This window comes from Festucalex cinctus, chromosome 12, assembly GCF_051991245.1.
Source record: "Festucalex cinctus isolate MCC-2025b chromosome 12, RoL_Fcin_1.0, whole genome shotgun sequence".
Classification (NCBI taxonomy): Eukaryota; Metazoa; Chordata; class Actinopteri; order Syngnathiformes; family Syngnathidae; genus Festucalex; species Festucalex cinctus.
In genome coordinates this window covers 23,409,277-23,436,589 of record NC_135422.1, presented here as the reverse complement: position 1 = coordinate 23,436,589, position 27,313 = coordinate 23,409,277, and the positions used below count along the sequence as shown (strand labels likewise).

The window sequence follows — 27,313 nt, the reverse complement described above, 5'->3', positions numbered from 1 at the left end:
TTGCTAAATTTGTCCACTGGAGGGCGCACTGATGGCCACTTAAATGACCGCTTAACACTTAAGTGCCATTCTGAAATTGGCTAATTTGACAGTTGATATTGATGCACTTGTGAAAGCTAAAATATGTCAAGAAGCCTACTTCATATGAAATGCTGACAAATTTGCACTGTGAAGAATACAATTCTATGAGCACAAGAAACATTTTTAAGAGGCTGATGATTGCAAATACCAGTCAAACGTTTCAGTTCAAAAGAAGTTCCAACCCTTTTATCTTTCATGTACTGCCACAACTTGCACTAAATGTCGTTTCCGCTTGACTGTAGTTTGTATGGTGTGATCAGTGAGTTGAAGTTGTCAGATTTATAAAGCAGATAGATGATGCACTGCACTTCAGGCCCCATCGTCCATGGTGGGCCCCACCTACAAAATTATAAAACAAATTGTCATAGTCTTCTATATTGTCACATAAATATTAAAATGAATTGACTACTGTGAACAAAAAAACAGTACACCTCAAAACCTTATATATTATACTGGCTCCTCCAACATAAAACTATACAGCAAAAAAAAAAAAAAAACGAAAAAAAGTCAAAGAAAACGCAGCAAGCACAGTGCTTGCATGAGGTCACGGTCAACATTCATGTGTGGGGTGTCATGACTGGCGGGCCAAAATAATCCTATTAACGTTTGCCTGATGTGGCACACGCAAGGCCTGCGAAGCTGCTTACTGATGTTCTAAGAATGTTCTATGGAAACACTCATGACAATCAACCAACAGATTTGTACCAACACAAAAAATACCAGTAACCACAGCCAAAGCATGAGTTGTATATATATATATATATATATATATATATATATATATATATATATATATATATATATGTGTGTGTGTGTGGGGGGGGGTGTGTGTGTGTGCGTGTACACATACAAAACCTTTTTATTTATTTATTATTTAGTTATATAATTTTCCCTCAGAAATATATTGCTTTTTCTTCCCAATTTTATTTTCTAGTAAATGCGGTGCTGTTTTCCTCTGCTGCTTGGTAACATGGAAGGATGTGAATGGAGTGTATCTGTCCACTTGTGACAGCGTCTTAATCCTGATTCGTTGCACTTGTTTTTAAATGGAGAGCCCTGTTCCTCACTGGCTTCTCGTGTTGCATGAGCACGATGAGGGAGAGCTGAGTGCCACATTGCATGACTCCAAAGCCGCCAGATCCTCGCCACCTCCTCCACACACATACACACACTCACCCCCACACGCATACACACAAGTTGTAGTGCGCAAATATGTGCACACGCACAGATCGGAGTGGTGGTCGTGCGTTGTTCTTTGTTCTGCCAGTTTAAGAGCCTTGTGTGTCTTTTGCAGTGGGTGCCGCCTTCGCGTGACTTGAGCTGGCAGATTTAGAATTGTCCGCAAGTCCGAGACCCTCCCCTCCTCTGGACACAGCCTCCGCTTCTCACGCAAGCACAGCACGCACGCACGCACACACACACACACACTCTCATGCACTGACCCGCTGGACCTGCAAGACCCAACCAATCAGACAACGAACACTGTATGATAACACTGTACTGTAACATCTACTTTGGCCACATTATTGTAATTAGCGCGTTATGTTTTTATGGACTTGACCGTTTTTTGATGGACAAGCATTGTTAGTCACTGAAATAAGATTCAGCTATATGTGGCTTCTATTGTGCATGCATGCAATCTAACTGGCATTTCCCAAAACAATTAATTTATTATTTATTTACGGTAGCACGTCCGCCTCCCAGTAGTGAGGACTTGGGTTCGAATCCAGGCTGTGGCCTTCCTGGGTGGAGTTTGCATGTTCTCCCCGTGCCTGTGTGGGTCTTCTCTGGGTAGTCCGGTCTCCTCCCATATTCCAAAGACATGCAAGCCAGGTTAATTGGGCGCTCCGAATTGTCCCTAGGTGTGCTTGTGAGTGTGGATGGTTGTTCGTCTCTGTGTGCCCTGCGATTGGCTGGGAACCAGTTCAGGGTGTACCCCGCCTACTTCCCAAAGCCAGCTGAGATAGGTTCCAGCACCCCCCGACCCTTGTGAGGAATAAGCGGTCAAGAAAATGGATGGATGGATGGATTTATTTACGGTAAATTTACATTATTTAATGTATTATTATTATTATTATTATTATTATTATTATTATTATAACTAATGTCACCGTTTTTTATTCATCAGGCCCATTCGTCATGTGTTGTTGCAAGTTTTTTTTTATACTTAACATTAATTACATAATTAATTTTAAACAATTTATTTCATTTGGATTTAAACTTTACATTTGCTTTATTTCATTTTATTCAAACACTTTTAATATATTCATTTGTTTTATTACATTTGAACTAATTTGTAGTAGTTAATTTTCACTTTATATTAGTTTAGAATAATGTATTTTTTATTGGAATATTTTGCTTCTCTTTTTTTAATTCAAAATTTGTCATTTTAGAATAATTAATTTATGTTTTTATTATTATTTATTTTCTTTGTATTTGTTTTTTCATTCCTCACACCTATCTCCTCTTGACGTTCAGAAAATATCCTAAGCATGAACTTACTTCCTATTTTTCATTTTATTTTTACTCATTCATGTGCAGAATTTATCAATTAATTTGTTTATTTTTACCTATCTATTTTATTTTTAATTTTTTTTGGAATGTAAAACTGAAACCTTGTAAAAATGGCTTGACTGACAAAGCAGGATTTGTACGCAAGTAAGCCAATAAGAACAAGCTATTAATATTAATACGACAGCACGAAAAAAGAAAGAAACAAAGCAGATTAAAATATAACAATGTACAGTTTTTGCTTTGTCAACACCACCCCCCCAACCGTGCGTTTCATTTGTTTCATAACGCTCATTGTTGCACAATCCTGGCATGAAGAGCTTGTTTTTGCACAAAAAGGCCACACGTGCAACTAATCCTTTCAAACATGAGCATTAATCATTAACGATTTCATTTTAATATAGAGCCCCATCAATTCAGCTGTTCCACCTAAACTTACGAAGGAATGGTTAATGAGGGAAAAGTTCATAAAGCTAAAAGAGTCAAGACACAATTTTACGACAGTGACTGTAAATCATGGGGAAAAGACGAGAGTAAAGTTGTGTTGTTAGGAAATGTCTGCATCCTAACTTGTTCTTGTAACATTGGCAGTATTCTTGCAACATTGCGACTTTCGTTATCGTAACATTACAAAAACAGCAGCCCTATTTTCATGCCCAATGCGAGTCTAACACAAAGTACAGCCTAAATTGAGTGTATGGGTGGGGTGTTCTTTCTTCTGACATTTTCGTAGACGGGTACAGTGACAAGTGTGCATTTGCGCCATTGTGGGACTGAACACAACGTGATTCTTGGCCAATCGAAGTGTCTCCCCTGCATTCCCTTTGAATTCAGCGCAGGTGTGGCATGCGGTCTTACATGGCAGAAGCATAGCAAACTCTCTCCATGCAGGTGTTCAGCTCTCAGAAAGTACGTTTATAAAGAACTGCAAAAGGATTTCCAGAGAAGTTGGCACTTGATGAACGCCTTCCAACCCCGATCGTACAATTACAACTTTATTCTCGTAACATTCCGATGTTTTGTAGTAGCTACTATGATTTTGGATTGTGATTATGATTATGATTATGATCACTTTACTCCTGTTACATTGCAACTTTTTTTCTGGTAATATTATAACATTTTATCTTGTAACATTATCTTGAATTTTTATTATTGTACTCTGTTTAATCTTGTAATTTTGCAACTTTTGTCCTCATAATATTACAACTTTTAGTCAAAACATTACAATTAAAATCTAATGTTACATTTTTTTCAAGTAACATTGCAATTTAATTCTCATAACATTCTGACTTAAATCTTGTATTATTGTCATCTTTGGTAGCTATTATTTCTTATAACAACAGATTTTTTTCCTCATACCTCTATATGCTCTTGTTACATTACATAAGTTTCTTATAATATTAGACTTTAGGGTCGGGTGAACCCCTACTCTAAACCTGTAAATTTGTGATTGTGCATTTCAAATTTATTCTTTTAACATAAATTCTCTTAACAAATAAATAAATAATAATAAATAAATTCTCTTAACTCTTTTGTCTTACAAGTTTAACATCACAACATTAACCTCGTAATATTATGACTATTCTTTTCTCCGTAACATTGTATCTTTAATGTAATTAAAATAAAATAAAATAAAATAAAATAAAATAAAATAAACTTGCTCACTTTGACATGAAACTGTACGGTTAATAAAATGTCACGTTCAATAAAATTCTAATGATATTTATAGTACATAAAGCACATTTACTTAAAGCTGTAATTTCCTTGCTGCAAACAAACTATTTTTTTCAAAAAAAATCATGTTGAACTGGTCCACCCTTGCATTGGATAGCTCCCTCCCCAGTAACCCCCACCGCCTCTGTCGCTACCTCAAAGGGGAGGTGAAGGTTTGATCGCTGCACTCTCACGCAACTGGTCAATGTTTAACTCCGGCTAACAGGTACTAGCACGCAATGGCATTCGACCTGAGTGCTTTATCAGGACTTAGTGCTGCCTGGGTGGTAGATGTTGTCACTTTCCCACTCAGACCCCCACCCTTTGCACTATTAGATGCCATGTGAGTGATTGGTTATGGTCAGCTGTATGTCTGCCAAGTAGTGGTGAATGGTGATATATAAAGTTGTGCTCATGAGTTTACATACCCATATGTAAACTAATGAGCACAACTGTAAAATATATCATGATATCATTATAGCTTTAGCCGCAATGATATTAGATTGGCTGTAAAGTTCTTATCACACTGTTTTTGTTCTTACCTTTTAATCTTATTTGGCGGCATTGCAACTTTTTTCCTCTAGCGTTATAGCATGTATCTTGTAACATTGTGATTTTATTCTTATAACTATGTGACTTCTTTCTCAGAACAGTAAGGCTTTTTTCTTACATTATAGACTTTATACTTTTTTACATTATAGACTTTATATCTAACATTAGGATTTTAATCTTGTAATAACTTACTTACTCCCATAACATTATGACTTCATAGTCATAACATTATGGGCTTTAAATGCATACTTCGCACAAAAACTGGCGTATCCTGATTTTCATAGCAAAGCAATCTTGTTTGGGAATCTGGTTCATCGCTCTGTGCCAGTCACGTCTAAGTATAGGTGCAGGTAGTGTAATGCAATTGTGTTGAGTTTGATCGAGGTGCAGACAGATCTTGACCTTTGTCGACATGTACGGTGGATGTCATTGTAATTCATTCATAAACATCACAACACCACGCATTGTAGAAATCAAGTCAGTGAATGCATTACAGTATTATAATTATCTTCCTTATATATTTTTAATCTCCCGGGCAAATTTACAAGTCATCAGCCCGTGGAGGCCTACTTGCCATTCTTTATAAATGTATATGCATGATTAGACTTCCTGCATTGACTTCATAAAATCATAAAATCAGTTTCTCATTGTCCCATGTTAAGAACTATGCACTGATTTTAAAGGGCATGAGAGGAGTCACTTCTACAGGTGGCGATTCAACTGTTCACAACTACAACGGTGCAAAATGCATGTTTTACACTGCCGCAAGTTGGGTGGCTCTGCGAAAATACCAAAACAAAGTCTAACCTGCCCCTGCACAGATTCACGTCGCGACACGTGCCAGACTTGAGCTGGACACGAAAATAGAGCCCCATACCTTTATTCTCATAACATTATAACCCTTCTTCCATAACATTACATTTTTATTCTCATAACATTGCATCTTTAATCTTGCAACATTATACGACTTCTTTTATAACATTTGTGTTAAGTTGGGTTTACTGTAGCCCTAACCCAACCAAAGGAAATTATTACTTTAGTGTATTCTAATAAAATTGCAACTGTTTTCTCATAACCTTACAACTTTATTTTGTAATATTACAACTTCTTGTCACGTTACCGCTTTATTTGTGTGACTTTACGACTTTATTCAGTTACGTTATCATCACAGACTGTTTATAGTCATGCGAATTAGACGTCATGCAATAACAGCCTGATTATGACTTCATCAACAACATAAGAAAAGACCATAATAAAGCAATGAATAGCTGTGGCTTTGTTGCACGCCGCTTTGTTGATGCATTAGAGAGCATTTCGAAACATGCAATCACACATGCAATCACACACGCACGCACACCCCCCCCCCCCCCCCCCCCCCCCCCCCCCCACACACACACACCTTTTTAGTGCACCAGACTTCATTCATGACAAACAGAAGGAGGGGTGATTACATCACGGGAAGCAGCCAATAGAGTGGAGGAGCGCGCTATAAAGCAGAAGCCCATTCTGTCTTTTGGGGACACAAGGAGTCTAAACTCGTGGCCAAGCGGCATTTTGATTGCTCTTGGATTGCATTGCTCATCTGTTTGCTTGAAAGGTAATCTTACAACTTTCTGCACAACAAGCTTCATAGGTGTCTAACTCCTACTATAGTAGGATAGATTGTTTTACCAGAGTATGTTTGCAGATGTTTTGCTATCTCTCCACACTTACGTTTGTTCGTTTTTAACGTGAAATGAGTAAAATAACATGCAGTCGTCATTCATTCTCCACAGCAGGTAGTCGACATGTTGCACAACCTGCCTGCAACTAACACTCCTCTGCCACCTCTATTTCCAGGTGCTTTGTTTTTGCAGCCAGAAAATACTAAGGACGTTGCCATGGTGCTAATGATACTGCCATTGGTGGGGGCCGTGTCTGTGTCGGAGAGCCTGGTGGCCGTGACCACGTTGTGTCTGGTCTACCTGTTTCTCAAGTCCTTCCGAAGTGGCATACCCGAGGGGCTCCGGCGGCTCCCGGGACCCAAGCCTCTGCCCATCATCGGCAATGTGCTAGAAGTGGGTAAAAGGCCTTACCTGAGCCTTACCGCCATGAGCAAGCGCTACGGCCCCGTGTTTAAGATCCAGATCGGCATGCGTCCCGTGGTGGTGCTGAGCGGCAGCGAAACAGTCCGACAGGCGCTCATTAAACAAGGTGAGGACTTCTCGGGCAGGCCTGACCTCTACACCTTCCGCTTCATCAACGACGGTGAGAGTCTGGCCTTCAGCACGGACCAGGCAGGAGTGTGGCGAGCCCGCCGGAAGCTGGCCTACAGCGCTCTGCGCTCCTTCTCCACCCTGGATGGCACCTCATCACAGTACTCATGCATGCTGGAGGAGCACATCTGCAAGGAGGGCGAGTATCTGGTAAAGCAGATCAACAAAGTCATGAAGGCCGATGGCAGCTTTGACCCCTTTCGCCACATCGTCGTCTCCGTGGCCAACGTCATCTGCGGGATGTGTTTCGGCCGCCGCTACGACCATGACGACCAAGAGCTTCTGAGCCTGGTGAACATTAGTGATGAGTTCAGCCAGGTGGTGGGCAGCGGCAACCCTGCTGACTTCATCCCAGCTCTCCAGTACCTGCCAAGCGCCACCATGAAGGCGTTTGTGAGCCTCAACACCCGCTTCAACGACTTTGTGAAGAAGATCGTGGTCAACCACTATGCCACCTTCAACAAGGTACCACCTACCCATCTTAAACGACTTCCATTTTCTCACACAGTATTCCCCTGTGATATCACAATTTATTGTTGGGAGCCCTGCTATAGGTCCTTATGCAATATTTCTTTTCATGGATTTTTACAGTAAACTTACATACAGTAATGCCCTTGCATGTTGAACGGAGCGTGACAGTTGCTGGTGCAGTTTTCAGCTGTTTTTTAAAATTCCACAAGAAAAGACAAACACAATTAGCACACTCACGCAGAAGATGCTCTGGCAGAAGTTGCTATTGGCCACATCTTATCCAAAAACTCATATGCAGCTTTTATGCTATCACACGCCACCTGCAGGCCCTACCTCCAAAAGCACGTGCATGAATCCAACACCCTGACTCTACAATACATCTGATGCGTTTTAGTGTTCAAATGCATTTACACTTTGTTTAAAAAATGTGTTTTAACCAGTTTAAAAGTGTTAAAAGCATTGACAGTGGGATCAAAACTGTGTACAAAAACATTTTTAACATAGTCTATGTAGCTGGGATTTTTACCCACTACGAGTGGTTTGGAATATATCCCCAACAATAAATGAGTCCATTGTACTGATCAAAGTTGTTCAATTGATTCACTTTCAGGACAACATTCGGGACATCACTGACTCCCTCATCGACCACTGCGAAGACAGGAAGCTGGACGAGAACTCCAACGTCCAGGTCTCGGATGGAAAGGTCGTAGGGATTGTGAATGACCTCTTTGGAGCCGGTTGGTTGGAACTCTTCTTCCTTTCTTTCTGCTCCGGTGGGTAGAATATTGGCAATCTCCAGTGGCAAAATTAATGGAGCTCTCTGGTAGCTAGGATATTGGAGATTTTCAGTGGTTAGGTTCCTGGAGCTCTCCAGTTGTGAGAATGTTGACGCAACTCAAGATCTTTGGGGGTCTGGGAGAAGAAGCTACTGGAGATCTCCGGTGGCTAAGGTCTTGAGGCTACTGGAGATCTTTGGGAACTCATCTGTTGAAGCTACTGGAGATATCCGGTGTCTAAAGGACTGGGGATCTCCAGTTGCTGGAGTGGTGATGCTACTGGAGATTTTTGGGGGGTAGGCTCCAGGATTTTTAGGCTATTGGAGATATTTGGAGTGTGGAGTGTGATATTTGGAGTGTGTTGTAGCTTCTGGAGATTTGGAGGTGGATTAGGGTAGGTACAATAACATCCAACCCACCAGAGATTCCCAATACCCTAGCCACCTGAGCCCTGTTACTTCAACACTCTACTCACTGGAGATCTCGGATGTCCAGAGTAGAGAAAATCTCCAGTGACTTTGCTCTTGTGGCTATTGGAGATCCATGGTGGTTCTAGTGATGTTGTATCATCGGTGCATTTGTACTACCAGTGCCTTGTGATTAAAAGTCACCTCTGAATAAATAAAATGAAGTTTGATTCTCTTCTAGGTTTCGACACCGTCTCAACTGCCTTGTCCTGGTCAGTCATGTACTTGGTGGCTTATCCGGAGATTCAGGAGAGGCTTTATCAGGAGCTGAGTAAGTACCTGACAGTAGAATTACACCTCCTGTATCCGGGCAGACCATTCACCAAATCTCTTCCTTTCCAGAGAACAAGGTGGGACATCACCGCTCTCCTCTTTTATCTGACAAAGCCAACATGCCCCTCCTGGAGGCCTTCATCCTGGAAATGTTCCGGCACTCGTCATTCCTGCCCTTCACTATCCCCCACTGGTAAGGGTCACTTTCTTGCAGGTGTACGGAGTTCAATGGGAACTTTTACTGGTTCTTTTATCCTGAATGCTCGCTATACTAATAACAACCAGGAGACTGTATATTCTCAGTTGAACTATTTAGTAGATGCCAGAAAGATCAAGTTAAACAGCTGTGGAGCCTTATCTGCTGAACGTGGAACAAGGCTTGCCCCACTCAAAATTGTCGCTAATCTTATACTACCTTTGCCGGCCACCCCACGGGGGCTGGCGCTGCCTATTCCATGTAAGAATATGTGACCTGATGGTCTTAACTAGTTTCAACTGGATAAATGTGCACCAGAGTGCAGATAGATCGGAAGACGCCAAGCTAGGACAGCTAATAACGACATAATGGCCCAGCTCAAGTCATCTATCTAATCATTAAGAGCGCTGATCTAAGAATATCACAGGGACATTTTGACATTTGATGTATGACCTTGCTATCTTTCTAGCACCACAAAGGACACATCTTTGAATGGCTTCTTTATTCCCAAAGACACCTGCGTCTTCATCAATCAGTGGCAAATTAATCAAGACCCGTAAGTAGGATGCTAATGCTTGTACCGCCTAGCTTGCAGTGAAGGAAGACTGACCACTGATGTTTAAACTGTGTAAACTGATGTTTACTCTGCATCTTTCAGTGAGATCTGGAAGGATCCGTTGTCCTTCAAACCTGAGCGCTTCCTGAGTGAAGACGGCACAGAGCTCAATAAGCAAGAGGGTGAGAAAGTCATGATGTTTGGCCTGGGCAAGCGCCGCTGCATCGGTGAGGTCATCGCGCGGCAAGAGGTCTTCCTCTTCCTGGCCATCATCGTGCAGAGGCTGCATTTCCACACCATGCCCGGAGAGCCCGTGGACATGACGCCCGAGTACGGCCTCACCATGAAGCACAAGCGCTGCCAGTTGAGAGCTACCATGCGACCGCTTGACGTACAGTGAAGAGCAAGCTGATAAATTTCTCTGAACAGTGTGCAGGGCTGGGAAAATAAGCAACCACAATAACTACCACAGTACAATGCGCTATGCTATTCAAATGTGCTATACTGCATTTGAATTCATATTTATTGATGTGTCCATCTTAACTAATCATCCACGTCTGGTCTTTACCACACACGTTTCCTACTCCTCCAGGGCTTCGGAAGCATCTTGTATAAATATGGGGTGCTACAGAAAGCACAAAAAATGGGAATAGGTGAAGTTCCGAACCACAAATGTGCAGGGTTTTACTGTACTCCTCTCTCTGTGATTTGTGTTCCTGTTTAAGTCCCGCCATCCTGCGCAATCCAGCTGTAGGCCTATTGCCATTGGCCGACTTTTCAGTGACTAATGGATCAAATGGACATTCATTATTAGAGCAGCAACACTGATTGGTCACGATGCCACTCTACAATTACACAACAGTCATACTGTAATATAAGAAATGCCTTGTATTTACTGTATATATACTGTATGCAGTAATAATGGTATTTTTGTAACACTATGGACGCATGGCTCACAAACAAAGCCATATTGTCAGAATGTAATGAACTGGACATCAAATTGAAGTCAAGCAGCTAATGATGTTGTGAAGATATATTTTTACCAACGTCCATGTTGTGGTTTTGGGTCCTGCTGCTATCCTGTGACTCTGAATGAAATACAGATGAGCTTATACTGTTTATGATATAACCCATTATAATGTGGATTTAACAACACTGAAGCTATATTTGCATCCTAAAATGTGATTTATGTGTTTCTATTAAGTATTTTGTAAAGTAAATTTATGTGCCTAATATTTGTATACATATGTGTGCATACAGGTGTTTGCGTGCGTGTGTGTGTGCGTGTGCGCACTCTTGATTTGCCAGGATACCAAAAAGTGATTCTTTTGTAATACAAACAGTAAGCTAGAAAATTTTGCATTTCTGTCATTATTATGATTACGCATGTGTAAGTGGACATATGATGGCGGACGCAATAAAAATATACTAAATGCAGTGTTTGCTTTATTTAAAATAATTATTTTACAAAAACAGCACCGCACATATATGAGCTATTGTTAAAAATAACAAATAAAAAAATACCCCAGTTTTATATTTTGTTTTATACTTCTTCGCCCCATTCCTATACATAAGCATAACGTGTTGAAATAATAGCATAAAGTTTACATGAATAATAAATTATTTAAAACATTGCAAATTTTGCATTGATGTAATTTCTATCCTTTTATTTTAATATAATTGTTACAACTTACCGGTACATCAAATGTGTTATATTATTTAATGACATAATATGTCAAGTGCTTGCTTAAGTAAAGATTTCATTTTTTAAAAAGTAGTACTGTATTTTGAAGTTACCTGTCATCATTTCATAAATGTGACACTTCACTTACTATTAATAATCCATCCATCCATCAATCAAGTACAGCTCATTTGTGTTTAACTTTTAAATATACTTTCCTTACATCAGTTGGATGGTCGGTTTATTTTTTTTATTTTATTATTATTATTACTATTATTATTATTATTATTATTATTATTATGTTTTTTTTGTTTTTGTTTTGTTTTTTTACATTTGTTTATGTACAAACAAATATTTTAGTACTGTGTTAGTGGTGGGCCTGCTGGTGGCGTCTGGGAACCGACAACAGTTCCAAATGACATTCCAAATGACATGTACAATCTACACACAGACATTCAAGATGAACTGAGCGAGCAGAGCAGCGTTTGGGATAGTATGGGATGGATAACGATAAAAATTAATTACTATTCTAAATAATGTATATGACTGATGCGTTATAGTAATGGGTCGATGGGGACGGGTCTCGAATAAGCCTCGGCTTCTACCCGTCAGCCCTTCTTTTGGATGTCAATGTTGCAAATAATGTGATGTGATTGATGTAAACTGTCATGTGTCCGAAAGGAAAAAATGAATAAGCCAAACCAAACTAAACCAAACCAATGTACAAACTGAATAATTTTGCAGTGGCTAATAATACCAAATATTGCATAGATTTTTTTTACAGTGGTACTTCCTGTACAAAGTCTCCTTTGCACTTGCATTTGTTTGTATCCTTATTTTTATTTGAGCCTCGTGAACCAAACAGACATTGTAAAAAAAACAAAAAACTGTTTTCAACAGTCTATCCGGATAAATAAAGATTACATTACAGTAATAAAGAGAGCTACTAATGCCCTAAAAACAGACTTTTCCCCTCCCCTTCAAGTTTGAGGATGATGTAATTTGACCAAAATGTAGCTCATCCTGTCAAAATAAAAAATTATATTCAATTTATATGGAAGAAATAAAAAGTATCTTTATTTTATATAATTACACTATTAATCAATGACAACAGCCATTCATTTTTGTTCAGCCCTTCTGCACATAGGCAGCATATCCGTTTTATAGTTTAGAGGTCGTGGGTTCATATCCGAGCTCCAGCCTTCCTGTGAGGAGTGCGCAAGTACTCCCCGTGCTTGTGTGAGTTTTGTCTGCATGTTCTGACTCCCTCCCACATTCTCAAAACATTCATGTCATCCATCCATCCATTTGCTTAACCGCTTACTCCTCACAAGGTCTATCCCAGCCAGCTTCGGGCAGCAGGCGGGTTACACCCTGAACTGGTTGCCAGCCAATTGCAGGGCAACATTCATGTCAGGTTAATTGAAATTGCCCATTAGTGAATATGAGCGTCAATGGTTATTGGTCCATGAAACAAAGGCTCACCTCACTGGTGAACCTAATGCGGATGAGCAGTACAGAAAATGGATGGATGTGCATCTTACTTTCCATAAAACGCAGCAACTTTGTTTATCTTGAACAAAAAGTTTGGTCAACAAAGTCAGAGGCTTTATTTTCTATAAACATCCTATATACTGTATAACAACCATGTGTAACGTGTTCATTTCTAAAAATAATGTGCACGTGTTGATTAATGTTATGTCTTGAGCTACGGCAAAAGGAACATGGGGGCAGTGAAGCCACAGACCGCCCTACCGGTGTTGTGTCTATTCACCGCGTGCTGAGGTAATCTGTGAACGGGAATACTGCATGCACCAAAAGGCATAATGAAGGGGGTCACCTGCAGTCTAGTTCCTGAGGTGGTGTTCAGGTGAGAAAGCTGGCAAATGTTGCCATATAGGATTTTACAATTAACAGAAATAATCTGTCGCCATTATAAACCGTAACTAAGTGAACAAGTGTGTTTTAAGTGACAATTTAGCATTTAAAATACATAAAACCAAAAACCTTTTTGATATACTGTATTTAAAAAAAAAAAAAAACTTTTTAATAGCTTATATACAGTTGGGTCTCTGGAGTTCCAATTTTTTATTCCTGAGGGATTTTTTTCCCCTTTTTTGATGAAAACGTCACACGTTATTATAAATTTGGGACAAAATGCATAGGCTTCCTTAATCACACAAGTGTAAAAGTCATGGTGACTTTTTTTTCTTTTTTTTTGCTGACTCAATGTGAAAGTGTATTTCCTATTTTGACATCATGGGAGTAATATACTCCGTGACAGTGATTTATTTTTGGGCTTGATGAACATAACGGAAGGAAATGTGACACCGTCATCTCTTACAATGTGCAACTCGTTTTTTCTCATTCTCAGAAAGGATGACGAGCCAGAAATGCAGCAATGACTTGCGGATTTTGGCCGAGAAGCAAGTAAAATCGAGCTGTTAGTGTGTCTACAAATTAAATAATGACTTTTCCATGGCATGCAAAGGATATGAGTAATGAAGAGCAGAACAAAGTGAATGGAAACCAGCCAGACTAAAACAATGTAAAGCAGGTAATGCAACGTTGATAAATTCTTGCCAGTTTAACTGGCTATTGTTCTTTGTGTTTTCACAAACAACAATTTATATTGCTACAAAACACCATCAGAAATACGTAAAGGCATGTACAGTATTAACATTTGTTTTCACTTGATTTAAAAAAGAAAGTGATGATCTGGGTCTTGCCTAATGCTTGGTTGCTAACTTGCTACAGCTGGAATATAACTTCCTAAAAAAATCCCCAGTTACAAAACCATTCAGGTGCTGTTTTTGTTTTGTGTTTAATTTTTCAATAAATAAAAATAAAGAATACATAATTTTTACCAAGTTGTTGTTGGGTAAGAGTGCTTCCCAACCTTTATTGAGCCAACGCACAAATTGGAAAATATAAAATAAAAAAATTATAATTAAATAAAATATTGGAAAATTCTAACGGCACACCACTTGGCAAAACAATTCCCAAACAGTGGATATATGAGTTAATTGTGTACCGTATTATTGTAATTTATGTCTTGTCTGTTACTATATGGTTGGCAAAGAAAGTTTTTGTTTTTATAGAAAAAAAATAAATGTCAACATTGGCATTAGATAATTTCCCACGGCACACTGGGTGGGAATCACTGGTGTAAATGTACCCTAAGAATGCATGGTTCGGCATTCTGCGATAAGCATTGATAAGCATTTTCCAAGGGTCAGCAGGAAGCGTGTGTGCACAAGTCATCACTTAAACTCACTTTCACACAATGGAAGCGGTCACTTGAGTTGCCCCCCAATATTTCTAAAAATGGCATACGAGGATGAAACATGCACTTCTTAAAGGACTTATTAGGTTAAGAAGTTAGCAGTTATAGTTAGAGGAATTCTTCATGTTGTGCGTTAGTGAAATGGTTAGGGTTGAGCGAGTGTTCGTTTGGACTTAGGGCTAAAAGTTAGTGTTGATTAGGGCAGACCTTTCGCCAGACCTCGATCTTAAAAGGGGCACATGAAATACATGGTACGGCCCAAAAATTATTATCAACCTACAGAGAGTACTTAATTTGCTACATATTTTTGATAACCCTGTAGTCTATTCACTCAGCACTGATGCACATAATCATCATGTGTAGGGTTGGTAGACCACTTCTTCCAACACCTTCCCTCTGGTAGGCGCGATTGAACAATGGACACTACAATCAACATTCAAACGGCGTCTTTCCCCTTTCCATCAACTTTTTAAACAGTTCACTAATGATGTTACATTGGCATTTTTTCAATTTTGCACATCTCTGTATCTGTCAATCTGCCAAACTGTCATTTCATATTGCTTACTTATATATTTGTTAAGATACAGGTTGAAGAGTTATGGGGTTTAGGTTAGGGGAATTATTAATATTCTGTTGCCGATACATAACTCCTGTTAGTACTATATTAGTAAAATTCTTGAGCATGGCACCGAGGAAGGGCCTGCTCTACAAAACCGCCCCACCCTACCGACTCTGATTCCCATAGCGTGCTAGCGGCCCATAGCAAAGTTCCTCTTTACAATATGTGTGTGACTAAGATCAATAAACATTCCTTCCTCCCTTTGGCAGTCTGCTAGTTAAGAGAAGTCCAATGCCTTTCATGCTTCTGTGTTCTCCTCCTCTCCCAATCTACTCAGCACAGGAAACCCGCCCCCACTCCCATCGCACCCCTACCGGACAGGAAACAGTGCTGTCCCAGAGTGCTTGGAAAAGGCCAGCGTGATATCAATTGTGGAAGTTTATCTTGGGGGAGTTTTATTTTAATCTGCCGCTCTCAGGCGTGTGGCTGGGTAACGGTGGCCAAATTGCACAGGGCCAACGTGCCTAGGGGCCCAGGCGGGGCCGCCGCCTTTACACGCGATGCCATACCATCCCGAGAAAGGCCCCCCACCACCCACTCCTAAGCTACAAACAAGGGGAAACAGGGTGGGCCCTTCAGGAATGTTCCTGTGATATCTTCCATCGATCTGTGTGGGAGAAAACGACGGGAGGCCTCCAGCATTAAAGTAGGAATGGTCTTCTCAAGTCCAAGTGAATTCCATGGGAGCTAAATTACCTTCACTAACAGGTACAGTTTGTCCATACTTCCCTGTATCAGGATATTGCAATAGACACTGTATGGACAAATATTGGACCACCTATTACACCTACAGCTACATTTAAACCATGAAAGCAAAGCTAGCGAATGCTGATTTCTCATCAGGATTTGTTCAAGATCAAACGTTCTCTAAAGGTTCACTTAAGATTTTTAATGGTTTTTCTTGTCGCAACGAAATTAGGAACATGTGAAATATTTAGCAAACATTAAGTAAAAGTTTGCAAACCTTGAACGAACCATGACAAATCCTGACAGGAGTGCACATTTGCTACCTGCGCCAGCGCTTGCAAATGTTCGGCCCTCCGAGGGATACGGGCTTTACCTACTTTGAAAAGTCTGCGAGCTTGCCATCTCAGTTGCATTTCATCCTGATATCCCATTTTCACTGCACGTTACTGACTGGGCTTGCCACAGATTAACTAGCTTTTCTAGGTACAGTCGCTACTAGGTAGCACATTTTACACTGGCTGTCAAAGCAACAATTTTCTGTCTTTTTCAATGATCGTGTCCGCATTAAAATGGCGCTGTCAAGAAGTAGGAGATACAAAGTCAACCTTCCCACACTGGTGGGACACCGCTTGCCAACATGCCTGAAAAAATAAATAAATAAATAAATAAATAAATAAAAAAAATTAAAAATACAGCAGCGTCTGATGATGGCATGAAATAAAAGAATTTCAACAACATAAATGTCCATAGCACATTACAAAACAAAACAAAACAAAAAAATGGGCAAATATTTTTAATCAAGGCTTTTTCTGTTCTTTGCATTTTGGATACCAATACAAAGTATTTTCATTTGACAGTAATGTTATCGTCTTGATTGTTACTACCCAAAAAAAGAAATTATTATTATAGTTATTTGAGAATATTTTCAAAAAGAAATAAAATGGATATTATGTACCGGTACATGCTTTTCACTAACCAGAAATCTTATATTTGCAGTTTACTAAAGTACTGTGTTTTTAAAATTGATGCTGAAATAGGCTTATTAGGTTCAAATTTTATGAATCGGTAAAAAAAATAATAATAATAAATAAATAAATAAATAAAGAGAGAAATAAAACATTGGAGATATATTCTTTTCATTAGACAGTGACATTTGTTTGAGTTTTGTATTTTATTTTTACCTGAAGTGCAATGAAAATCATGTTACTTTTTTCAGTGAATAATATAAAACACGCACACCATTTGGAGATGCTTGACATGCTTTTGTGGAACTGCGACAAAACCCATACCTGAATGAATAATGTCCCAGAAAGTGTCTGTGCTGCTCTTTTGTGTTTTTTGCTGGTCTTAGTCTAAACTGAAGCTGCCAGTTTATCAACGAGTTTGACTTGGACCGCCCCCTGCTTCCTTTCGCATGTGCCGATGCATGGCGTGACAAAACATTTCCTAGCCAACGATGACATTGTTAACGCTAATAACGCTGTCGGCTCTGTTCACAGGTGAGCGCGCCAACTCGCCTCCCCCTCACTCCTCACAATTGTGTTTAGAAAAGTGTTTGGGTCACTTTTAGAAATCACTGCTGCCAAAAAAATAAAAAAATTAAAAAAATCTGCCAAAAACAAGTCCTGTCTGTCATGCTTGTTGTAGTTTTAGGTTAGTTGGGCACTTCTGTTTTTTTATTTTTTATTTTTATTTTTTGTTTTTTTTTGTTTTCTATTCTATTCTCACCTTGCGTGACAGTCCAAAGCATCTTAGCTGTCACAGTGACAAGTAGCGTGCGACTTTACCTCCCCGGCTCCTGGTTAGCGTGAGAGCTAAGGGCTGAAGGCCAGGTTTTTCCAGTTTTTCTTTTCTTGTTTTTTTCTCTTTGTTTGTGTGCTTACATCTATGTAAACTTTATCAAGTAGTAGGTCGTACGGTTTGTTACAGCGCTGGCAATCGTGGTTGAGTTCAACTAGTTTCAACTAGTTTAACTACAGTAGGATTGGGAGATATGGCCATAAAATAACATCTTTGATGTTACATAAATCTGATTTTCATCTGAAATCTATTTTCCATGTCATTGTATTTAAGACAAATGCTGATATTTTCCTCCCTTAGGAATAGCTTTTTACGTCCTGACACTAAACAATCTATGAAACAGAAATAATAGAATTACAGTGGTCCCTCGCTACTTCGCGGTTCACATCGCGGATTTGTATGTGGGTCCAAAATTAATATATAATGGGGTTTATCTTGGGTTGTACATCACTATATCACGGGTTTTTCCAAACACAGCAATATTTATGGGATTCAGGCAGTGGTTTGCCTGAAACAGCACCCCTGAGCTAACGCTGGCTCGGAAAGCACAACGTACATGAAACTCACCCTGCCTACTCATTTTAGTACCATCATTACACATTGAAAAGCAAGAAGTCCTGGAACAAACACTACAAAATTTAAGGGGGGTTACATTTCCAGGCAGTGGGCTGCCTGAAACAGCACCCCCTAGCTAACTCTGGCTAAGAAAGGCGTATGTACATGAAACTCGCCCTGCCTACTAACTTTGCAACACTGACTGTGCTCTTTTGTTCACAGCCAGGCTACTAGCCTAGCCAGGGAATTAGTGTAAGCAGTGCATATTAGCAAGGACAGCAAGATCAAGACTATTACCTCCCCAAACAAGAAATGCTGTTAACACTTTTTTCTGAGAATGTTATCCTTCTAAGTTCTAATTAGGAAACTCTTTGTTCTTGTTTGATTACCACTTTTCTACATGAAAGAAGACATTTTATTTTTTTTACTTGTATCACTAAACAGTTAATAATATTAAAATGCAATGTAAATCATTGCCTATACAGTTCATAAAGGTTTTGTGATGGCCATAGATAGACCCCAGTTATTTCTGTTTCCATTATTTCCTATGAGAAGAATTTACCGTATACTAAATCTGAACAAAATGGCTTCTGCTTTGTATTAAACTCTATGACAACACAATGTTACTGTTTAGCTGTCATGTTACTTATAGTGACTTTTGACACTCTCTTAAGCAACCTGATATCTTGCATAACCTAACACACATACACGATAAGTGTGTGGCACGCCACCGCAGGTCCAAGTTTTGCATGATGCATGTCAATGTGAACCATGTGACGAGGTTTAGACGGCCAACACTTGCAGTATGGATTCATGTTTAGAATTATTCAGTGAAGCAACTCAGAAAACAATACACAAAACCATCCATTGCCATGCCATTAAATTATTCAAAACTAGTATGGCTCTTGTGATGAATTAGACCAGAGCTGTTGACTGGTTCCAGTACCACCCAGCCACCCACATATTTTGCCGAACCACAGAAGAAGAAGGCAAACCTGGCTATATTTCACCTTCAAAAGCATTTGTATGTCAACTCATTCACATAAATAGACAGACCTAAACAGTGAACATAAAAACTAGTGTACTGTTTATCTTACCCATTGCTCATGTGTATGTTAAATAAATACTGTATCGGGTTACATTTGTGTTGCACGTTGTTAATGAGGCTGTGACAGAGTAATGATATAGTTCTGATGCCAAGATCAAGTTAAGGAAATCATTATCTAATTCCCCACCAAGATATGGTAGTATGCCTTTCTTGTTACTTATATAAGAAACTCTCCTTTTTCCCATCAAGTGTTCTCATTACTTATGACTCAAAAACACCAGTAATCCAATCATGGATGACAACTGCACTACAGTCTTCTTCTCTAGTAGCCTCAACTGAACTGAACTGAACTGAACTCAACTCAACTCAACTCAACTCTATTTAACGATTGCAGTTGCAATATTTAAGCCTACTAGGGATGTTTATTTAAAGAAAAAAAATAATTCTGCAATATATCGCGAAATTGCAGGACACAATTCACGTATCGATTCAATATGCAGCCGAATCGATCTTTAAACATCAATTTTTGTTGGAAATATTCAACAAAAGGTCTTACTTAGGTTTCACACTTTAAGCATGGAAGAATGTTATATTAGTGTAACATTAAGACTTAATATTTTATTTCAAAGCTGTTCAAACATGAAACAGATTGCAACCTGTTTAATACAGTGGCTCACTGTTATAAGCCTGAAGTACATTTTCATACAAAGCTTACAGTGTACATGTACAAGTTTACTGATTAGTATTTTCTAAATTTGAGTTAAAAAAAAAAATAGCGCAAAAATCAACATATAAATTCGTATCGGGATTAATGGGTATCGAATAGAATCGTGACAGATACTTAGCAACTCACACCCCTAATATTTACCAAGGGTAAAAATAACAAGGCAATCTCCGCTAACTAGTGGTGAATGGTGTTATTACTACTTAATTCTGACCAGGTTTCATAGAGAAAGGAAGCAATTTTTTTTTTATGTTAAAAAAATTAATCAAGGAGCCACTCCAAGTGTGGGCACAAGCCACATGAGGCCTATGGGCCTTATTTAGTCCTTATTTATAGCAATAATGGCAAATGCATGATATAATCCATGCGTCAAGTAGTTGACTATTTGGTTCAAAAACAATTGGTGACTCATGCATTATTTGTAAGTAAAGTCCCACAGTAAGTAGATTGACAGTGACGAGACCCAGTCAGTTGGCACAAAATAGCAAAATAAGATGACAATGAACTATGCCCTCCAATGCGCTGTCCTCCAGTGTCTTCTTGACATTGGCTCTAATGGCAGCACCATATGGAATGCTTGCCTGTGAAAGTCCAACTTGGCCCACATCCAACCATTATGTGTGAGCTGTCAACTCTCGTCATGCTTGAGAGATCACTTCCAATCTCAAGTTTATTTTAGAGCCACTGCAAACTCATGGCTACACGCTGTAGCCTGCTGATAGATTACTTCGTTTTTGAACATTTTGAATGCTCGGTTCTGTGCAAAAATTAAAGACAACTTAGACATTGTTACGGCTCTGATGTGACAAAATGAATGCCACGATACCGCAACAGGGAAGTAATTTCACCCGCCTTGTTGTATTGAAAGCAATGTCGTTATCCGACAAGTATATGCCATGTTGCTGTGTGAAAGGGCACACAGTTGTGGCAATATCTTGCCTTTTTTTTGCAAATTCTTTGTGTAAAAGAGGCTAGAAACAACTGTTGTGATAGTCCATTTCACACTGCCTGCCAAAGCTACATCTTAATTTTGCAATGGGGTGTCACATGTGGCAATATTGTGCCTTTGATGGGTTCTGTGTAAAAGACAAAGGCATCTTGTCGCCAGATCGTCTCTATGTGGATATTTTGTGTCCACAATGGGTGAAATATCCCACCTTTGCTGAGTTATATGTAAAAAGGGGAGGCTCCAGATAATGGTTTTCAAAAGCATCTTTAACATTGGCTGCCAAAACCGGCGGGAAGCATAACATCCATCCTTTTCTCTTGCCCTGTTATGATGAAAACAATGTTACAGTTTGTGGTATATTTACAGTTTAAACTTTTAAAATAGTCAACTGTAAAAAAAATAAAAAAAATAAAAATAAAAATAAAAATAAAAATGTAGATGTTACTGTTATTTCATTTAAGGCTCAGGTTATCTTCAAGTAATTTGTAGGATCTACAGGTGAAAGAGACCAAAAACATACAGCACTGCAATGCTCTATTTTGGCGTCAACAAAAGAGCCAAAGCGGTGTCGCGTGAACAGCCTCTCAGAGGCTCACCTGCCGGAATACTTGAGTTGCAATTAGCGCACACGATCGCGACTCCCACTTCCTGCTGGCCCAACACTCGGGAAGCCGTTTGCATGACAAGACGCACTTGACTCTTCCTGTCGCGCCCTCAACCGTATTTACGGGGCAAAACAATAGCATCAGGGAACAGAGTCAAGATGAGGGGCCACGTGTGCTCATGTAATTGTCTTGTGCAGGTTTGCGTGACACTCGCGAGCGTGATAAGGCGTGATGGTGTGCACACAACTGGCGAGGCCATCAGGTTCTTGGCGAGCGGGCCGAGAGGTCCGTGGGGGGGCATTATGGACTTAACTGGCTCCCGGCAGCTTTAGTTATCAAAGACATCCTGAGCCGGGCAGTTCCCTGCAGCTTGACTTTCATTACCCTGCTAATGTGCCACTAACAGGGCAGCACGGGGGATTAGCGAGGGGTCTCTTTAAAAGGTCGCCAGTTTGCACAGAAACAAAATGGTGTCATTCATAAAAGACAGGCATATGTGCCTTGTTTCATGTAATCATTTGTTGGAACCCAGTTAGTTGGATAATGGCTTCTTAAAACCACATAAGAGATTGCACATTTTACGAATTTTCAACCATCAAATGCCCTGCCGGAGGTCTCCCCTCGAATGTGTGCCATTACAGTTGACTTTGTAAAGTATCTCAATAAAAAGCTAAATTGGGGTCAATATCATGAAATAAATCTCTTGAAAGCCTTTTCTGCTCTGTTGCTTGAACCTTTGTTGCCTCATCCCACAGTCACAGGGTCAAGTGCTGTGGTCAAGGAGAGTTGAGGACAACGAGGTGGAGGCAGTTTGAGCCCTCACTGTTTGGGCAGCTGGAGGGTGGGATATACTGTAAGTCATTCATGAGCCTGCTTGGTCTCTGACATGCAAGCGGCTAACGTCTTGGCATTAGCATCAAGCCTTATTTGGCTATTTGTGTCTGTACAAGCAAAAGAGTATTCGGCTAGCACAGGTTGCCGTGACTCTCAGGATTCTCGCCATTGCGTGACTGCTCAAGCACCAAACGTGCACTGAGTAACAGTGGACACTGAACTGCACACTGACTGTTTCACTTTGATTAAAATTTCAAACTAAAAAAATCTCTTCCATTAGTTTTCCTGAGTGCATCCAAGCTGATTTTTGTTTACTGTACACTGGAGCTTCCACTTTGTCTCAACTCAAAGTCTTGACCTTGCCTGATTCTCTGCTCCTCAAAGTCTGAAATTGGTCTTCACTTCATGAAGTCCTTATATTGACTTGGTCACAGCCCCTCCAAAGTCCTCAATTTGACATTGTCTCAACTCAAACTTTACAGTACTTTGGTCTTGACTCCACAAAGTCCTTGGTTTTTAATTGAACACAAATCTGACACCGGAAACCATACCTTATTCTGTTGTACGAACATGTCACCAGGTGGCTATATGGGTCTATTGTAACTTCTGCCATCTAATGGAAGAGCATGGTATTGTTCTGCTGAAATAATAATTTGTAAATACATTAACAAAGATAGCAGGTGTCCATTTGCTTGTCTTTCTTTCTGTTTTTTTTTTTTTTTTTTTTTTTTTAAGCATACTAACCTAGTGTATGTTTTGACTGAGAGAAAGCATCCAGAGTGTGGGTATTCGCGGGGCCTGACTATGTGAAGCCCCTTGGGAAGTGGCCAGAAGTCGCTTGACGGTGCGAGTGTGTCCCACTTAGCCTCAGTTGGGTCTGTCTTGCTTTTGATACATTTTTCTAAATCTTGATCATTACTTTTGTTTGAGCAGATAGCAGTGACAAACAGAAGAATGGATAGTGTATCCTCCAGGATGGGACAAGATTAGCTCATAAGGAGGAAGGGGGCTTTTTCAACTAAATTAGTTCCTTGCCTAACAAGTACCGACCAGAGAAGCTGTGTGGGTGTCTACTTGCTTCTTATCTTAGAGGTCGGGTTTCTGGGTTATTTCCCCTGCAAGGTGTGATATGACGGCATCTTAAGTCTAGGTTACGCATTCATTCCCTTGACAGGTGTGCATCTGGTATTTTTATCAACATCATTACAAAACGAGGGTGGTTTTTCTTCAATTTGGATACACTTATTTGAATTTGGCCTCATCTGAACCATGTAGTGAAAATCCATCTCAATAAAAACATAAATGAGACTTTATTAATCATCTATCAGGTGACATTAGGTTAACACCCAAAAATGTCACAGGGAAAATATGTTATTATCCTGACATTCACAGGTTAGGTATCAAGCAAGTGGACATTGTCACAGGTCCATTTTTATCAATTTTGTTCATGGTCTGTCCCACCTGATTGAGGGTGAATTACTAATCTATAATGACTGAATCTCACTGAAGTCACAATGAGGTAAGTAAAACAATTAAATAATGTCTTGCAGTTTCCATTACACATTACAATATATTACAATGTACACAATAACAGTGTACATTCCTTGAAAATTATTTTTGTACCAGATATTTTGAGTGGTATTTTACCTCTTAATAGTTGTATTTTAAGATATCTTTAATCCATTTACCTTTAACATTTTTTTTTCAACTGTTATGAAAAACTGGGATTTGATCTGGACTAATCCAAGTCATGGGCTTGGTATACTCAACTCCTCAAAGTCTTGGTCTTAACTTAGGTCTTGACCTCACATCCACAGGCCAAACCTTTTATTGTCTCGAAGGTCCAAAAGATGACAGAGTAGGTTGCTAAGAGTAACGGCAGGACCAATGTCAAAGAAGTGGACATTGTCACAGGCATTTCATCAACAAAAACAAATACTGACATAAAATTGTATTGTTGTACTAAAATCACAAACGCTCCAAAGACTTGAAACTCGGTAGTTACTTGCTAACTAACCATCATAGACAAATGCTGTCCTCTAGTGGAAAAACCATAACATAAACCCATTCCAGACTTCAGGAAGTCCATCCATCCATCCATCCATCCATCCATCCATCCATTTTCTTAGCCTCTTTTCCACACAAGGGTCGTGGGGTTGCTGAAGCCTATCCCAGCCGGCTTTGGCAGTAGGCGTGGTACACCCTGAACTGGTTGCCAGCCAATCCAGGGCAGACAAACAACCATTCACACTCACAATCACACCTAGGGGCAATTTTAGAGGATACAATCAAACTGTCAAGAATGTCTTTGGAATGTGGGAGGAAACCAGAGTAGCCGGAGAAAACCCACGCAAGCACGGGGAGAACATGTGAACTCCACCTAGGAAGGCCGAAGCCTGGACTCGATCTCACGTCCTCTGCACTGGGAGGCGGGCGTGCTCACCAGTCATTCACCGTATGCAAATAAATGTTAGTGTTTATGAGTTAGGACAATAGCCGCACTGTATATAAAATTACTGTAATCCATGAATGGCAATTCACAGTGCTATATTTCCGTTAAACTTCTTAAATTAGAAGTCTAGTCTCTTGATGGTTTCATTTCAAGTCCTTTCTGGTGCAGTTTTCAAGGTGACATTTTTTCATTCTTTCATTTCTAAAGTCAGACAAAATAATTATTAATAACATGTTCGTATTGGCGTATATATCTTATCTTGAATATGAGACAAACCAAAATAGATAAAATTTGTATGAGATCATTAACCAAAAGGTAATGAAGTGTGTTAAAACTGAGCCAAAGCTTAATGAATTTGCTTCTTAAAAGCTACATATAATGCATATGCATATATGCATAATATATATATATATATATATATATAATTCCATCCATCCATCCATTTTCTTGACCTCTTATTCCTCACAAGGGTCGCGGGGGGTGCTGGCGCCTATCTCAGCTGGCTCTGGGCAGTAGGCGGGGGACACCCTGGACTGGTTGCCAGCCAATCGCAGTAGCCTATATATATAATTAATAAATTAATTAATGTCTTTATTTATTTATATATTTATTTATTTCACACAAATCTCTTCATATAATAGTGAATCATATTAGTGAATAGTGAATAATAATAATAATAATAATAATAATAAGCGGTCAAGAAAATAGATGGGTGGATGGATGGTTGGAGTCGGATGAATTTGTGTAATAAAAATTCACATAACGTTCAATTCTGGGGACTCTGCTGTTTCCATTGTATCTGCTGTCCATCTTAAGAAAACAGTGGCGGTTGTTTGAAAGTCCATCCATCCATCCATCCATCCATTTTCTTGACCGCTTATTCCTCACAAGGGTCGCGGGGGGTGCTGGCGCCTATCTCAGCTGGCTCTGGGCAGTAGGTGGGGGACACCCTGGACTGGTTGCCAACCAATCGCAGGTTGTTTTAAAGTGCTCTATAAATATAGTTTAACTGAATTGACCCTTGTGAGGAATAAGCAGTCAAGAAAATGGATGGATGGATGGATGGATGGATGGATGGATGGATGGATGGATGGATGGTATCGTCATATTGTGAGAAAGAAAAAAGCGATTTATAGTGAATAATTTTTAGAAATTGCTTTTACGTGACATTTTGTCTCAGGACAACTTTAACTTACGGAACAAGCACATTTTTCTGTATAATGTGCACAGCTTATTAAACATTTTATAGAGTTGAAGGACACACTCTTACACTCTACATAACACATTTAGCTTTCTAACAATAAAGCATTGAAACAAGTTTGTGAGTAGTGTGTCGTGGGAGTGTGTTAGGTGTTGCTTGTGCTAGTATTTTAACCTTAGGAGCCACTGTCTGGAAGGAAACCACCTAGCTGTGCTCCTTGTTGCATTAGCAATGCGAGCAGAAGGCTTTTGAAGTGTTTCCCTCCCACTCGTGTTTGACAGGACTTGTTTTAATATGATGACTGAATATGAGTAGAAACTCGTTAATGCAAAATATAAAAAATGCACTTACCTTAGGCCCACCCATGCTCTTAATAACGTCATTTATGATGAGTGATAAGCCAACTTTGTTTCGTCTTCCTCTAGAGGGAATTAAAAAAAAAAGATTTTAGTAACTTTAGTAAGAGTTGTCATATAGGCCTACGTTGAGAGAGACACACAACTTCAGAACGTAATTGTTATTATTGTGTGTCCACAAAATACTGCCAACACGAAATGCTTTTCATTTCTGGAATGACCCTTATCCTGACTTGTATGTGTAGTATTACCAGAAGGAGAATCGCCGAGTACCAACGAGTTGCCACTTGCCAGTAACAAGTCGACCATCGGTTGATTGTCGCCTGTAGCCGCCGTTTTGGCCGCTGGGTTGTGCTCGCCGACCGTGAAGCCCAGCAGCAGCTACTCATCCCGCTGCGCATGCGCGGAGACCATTTCCTCTCGGCAAGCAGAAGGCCCCTCTCTCTCTTGTTGCCTTGCCACACATACACACACACACATATATATATACAAATAACACACATGATCGACAGGGCGCAAACTAGCGTCAAGTCCACACAGCGTTTTTGGGATTGTCGACAATTCAAACCGCAGCAGCCGAATCTGGATGCTCCCCGCCGCAGTCACCCCCATGGACCACCGTCGCTAGTTTGTCGCAGCCCGCTTGGTCGACGCTTTTTCTCGGG

At 39.8% G+C, this 27,313-nt stretch overlaps 2 protein-coding genes and 1 long non-coding RNA gene across 3 annotated transcripts in view; 2 read left to right on the top strand and 1 right to left on the bottom strand.

Moving 5' to 3' along the window:
• Positions 1-271: 271 nt before the first annotated feature.
• LOC144032154 (uncharacterized) lies at positions 272-27,096 on the bottom strand. Its single transcript, XR_013287696.1, has 3 exons — positions 26,900-27,096; positions 26,644-26,713; positions 272-420 (listed from the first exon to the last, which is right to left on the bottom strand). It is a non-coding gene; the product is annotated as an uncharacterized LOC144032154 (long non-coding RNA).
• LOC144031460 (cytochrome P450 1A1-like) lies at positions 6,319-11,288 on the top strand. The gene is made up of 7 exons (XM_077538636.1): positions 6,319-6,454; positions 6,697-7,577; positions 8,194-8,320; positions 9,008-9,097; positions 9,169-9,292; positions 9,765-9,851; positions 9,954-11,288. The coding sequence occupies exons 2-7, from the start codon at positions 6,738-6,740 to the stop codon at positions 10,249-10,251; spliced, it is 1,566 nt and encodes a 521-aa protein (XP_077394762.1). The 5' UTR covers positions 6,319-6,454; positions 6,697-6,737; the 3' UTR covers positions 10,252-11,288.
• LOC144032138 (tyrosine-protein kinase CSK) overlaps positions 27,050-27,313 on the top strand; it is a 32,998-nt gene continuing 32,734 nt past the window's right edge. The window contains exon 1 of the mRNA XM_077539829.1: positions 27,050-27,313. The gene's annotated coding sequence lies outside the window, so the exon portion shown is untranslated.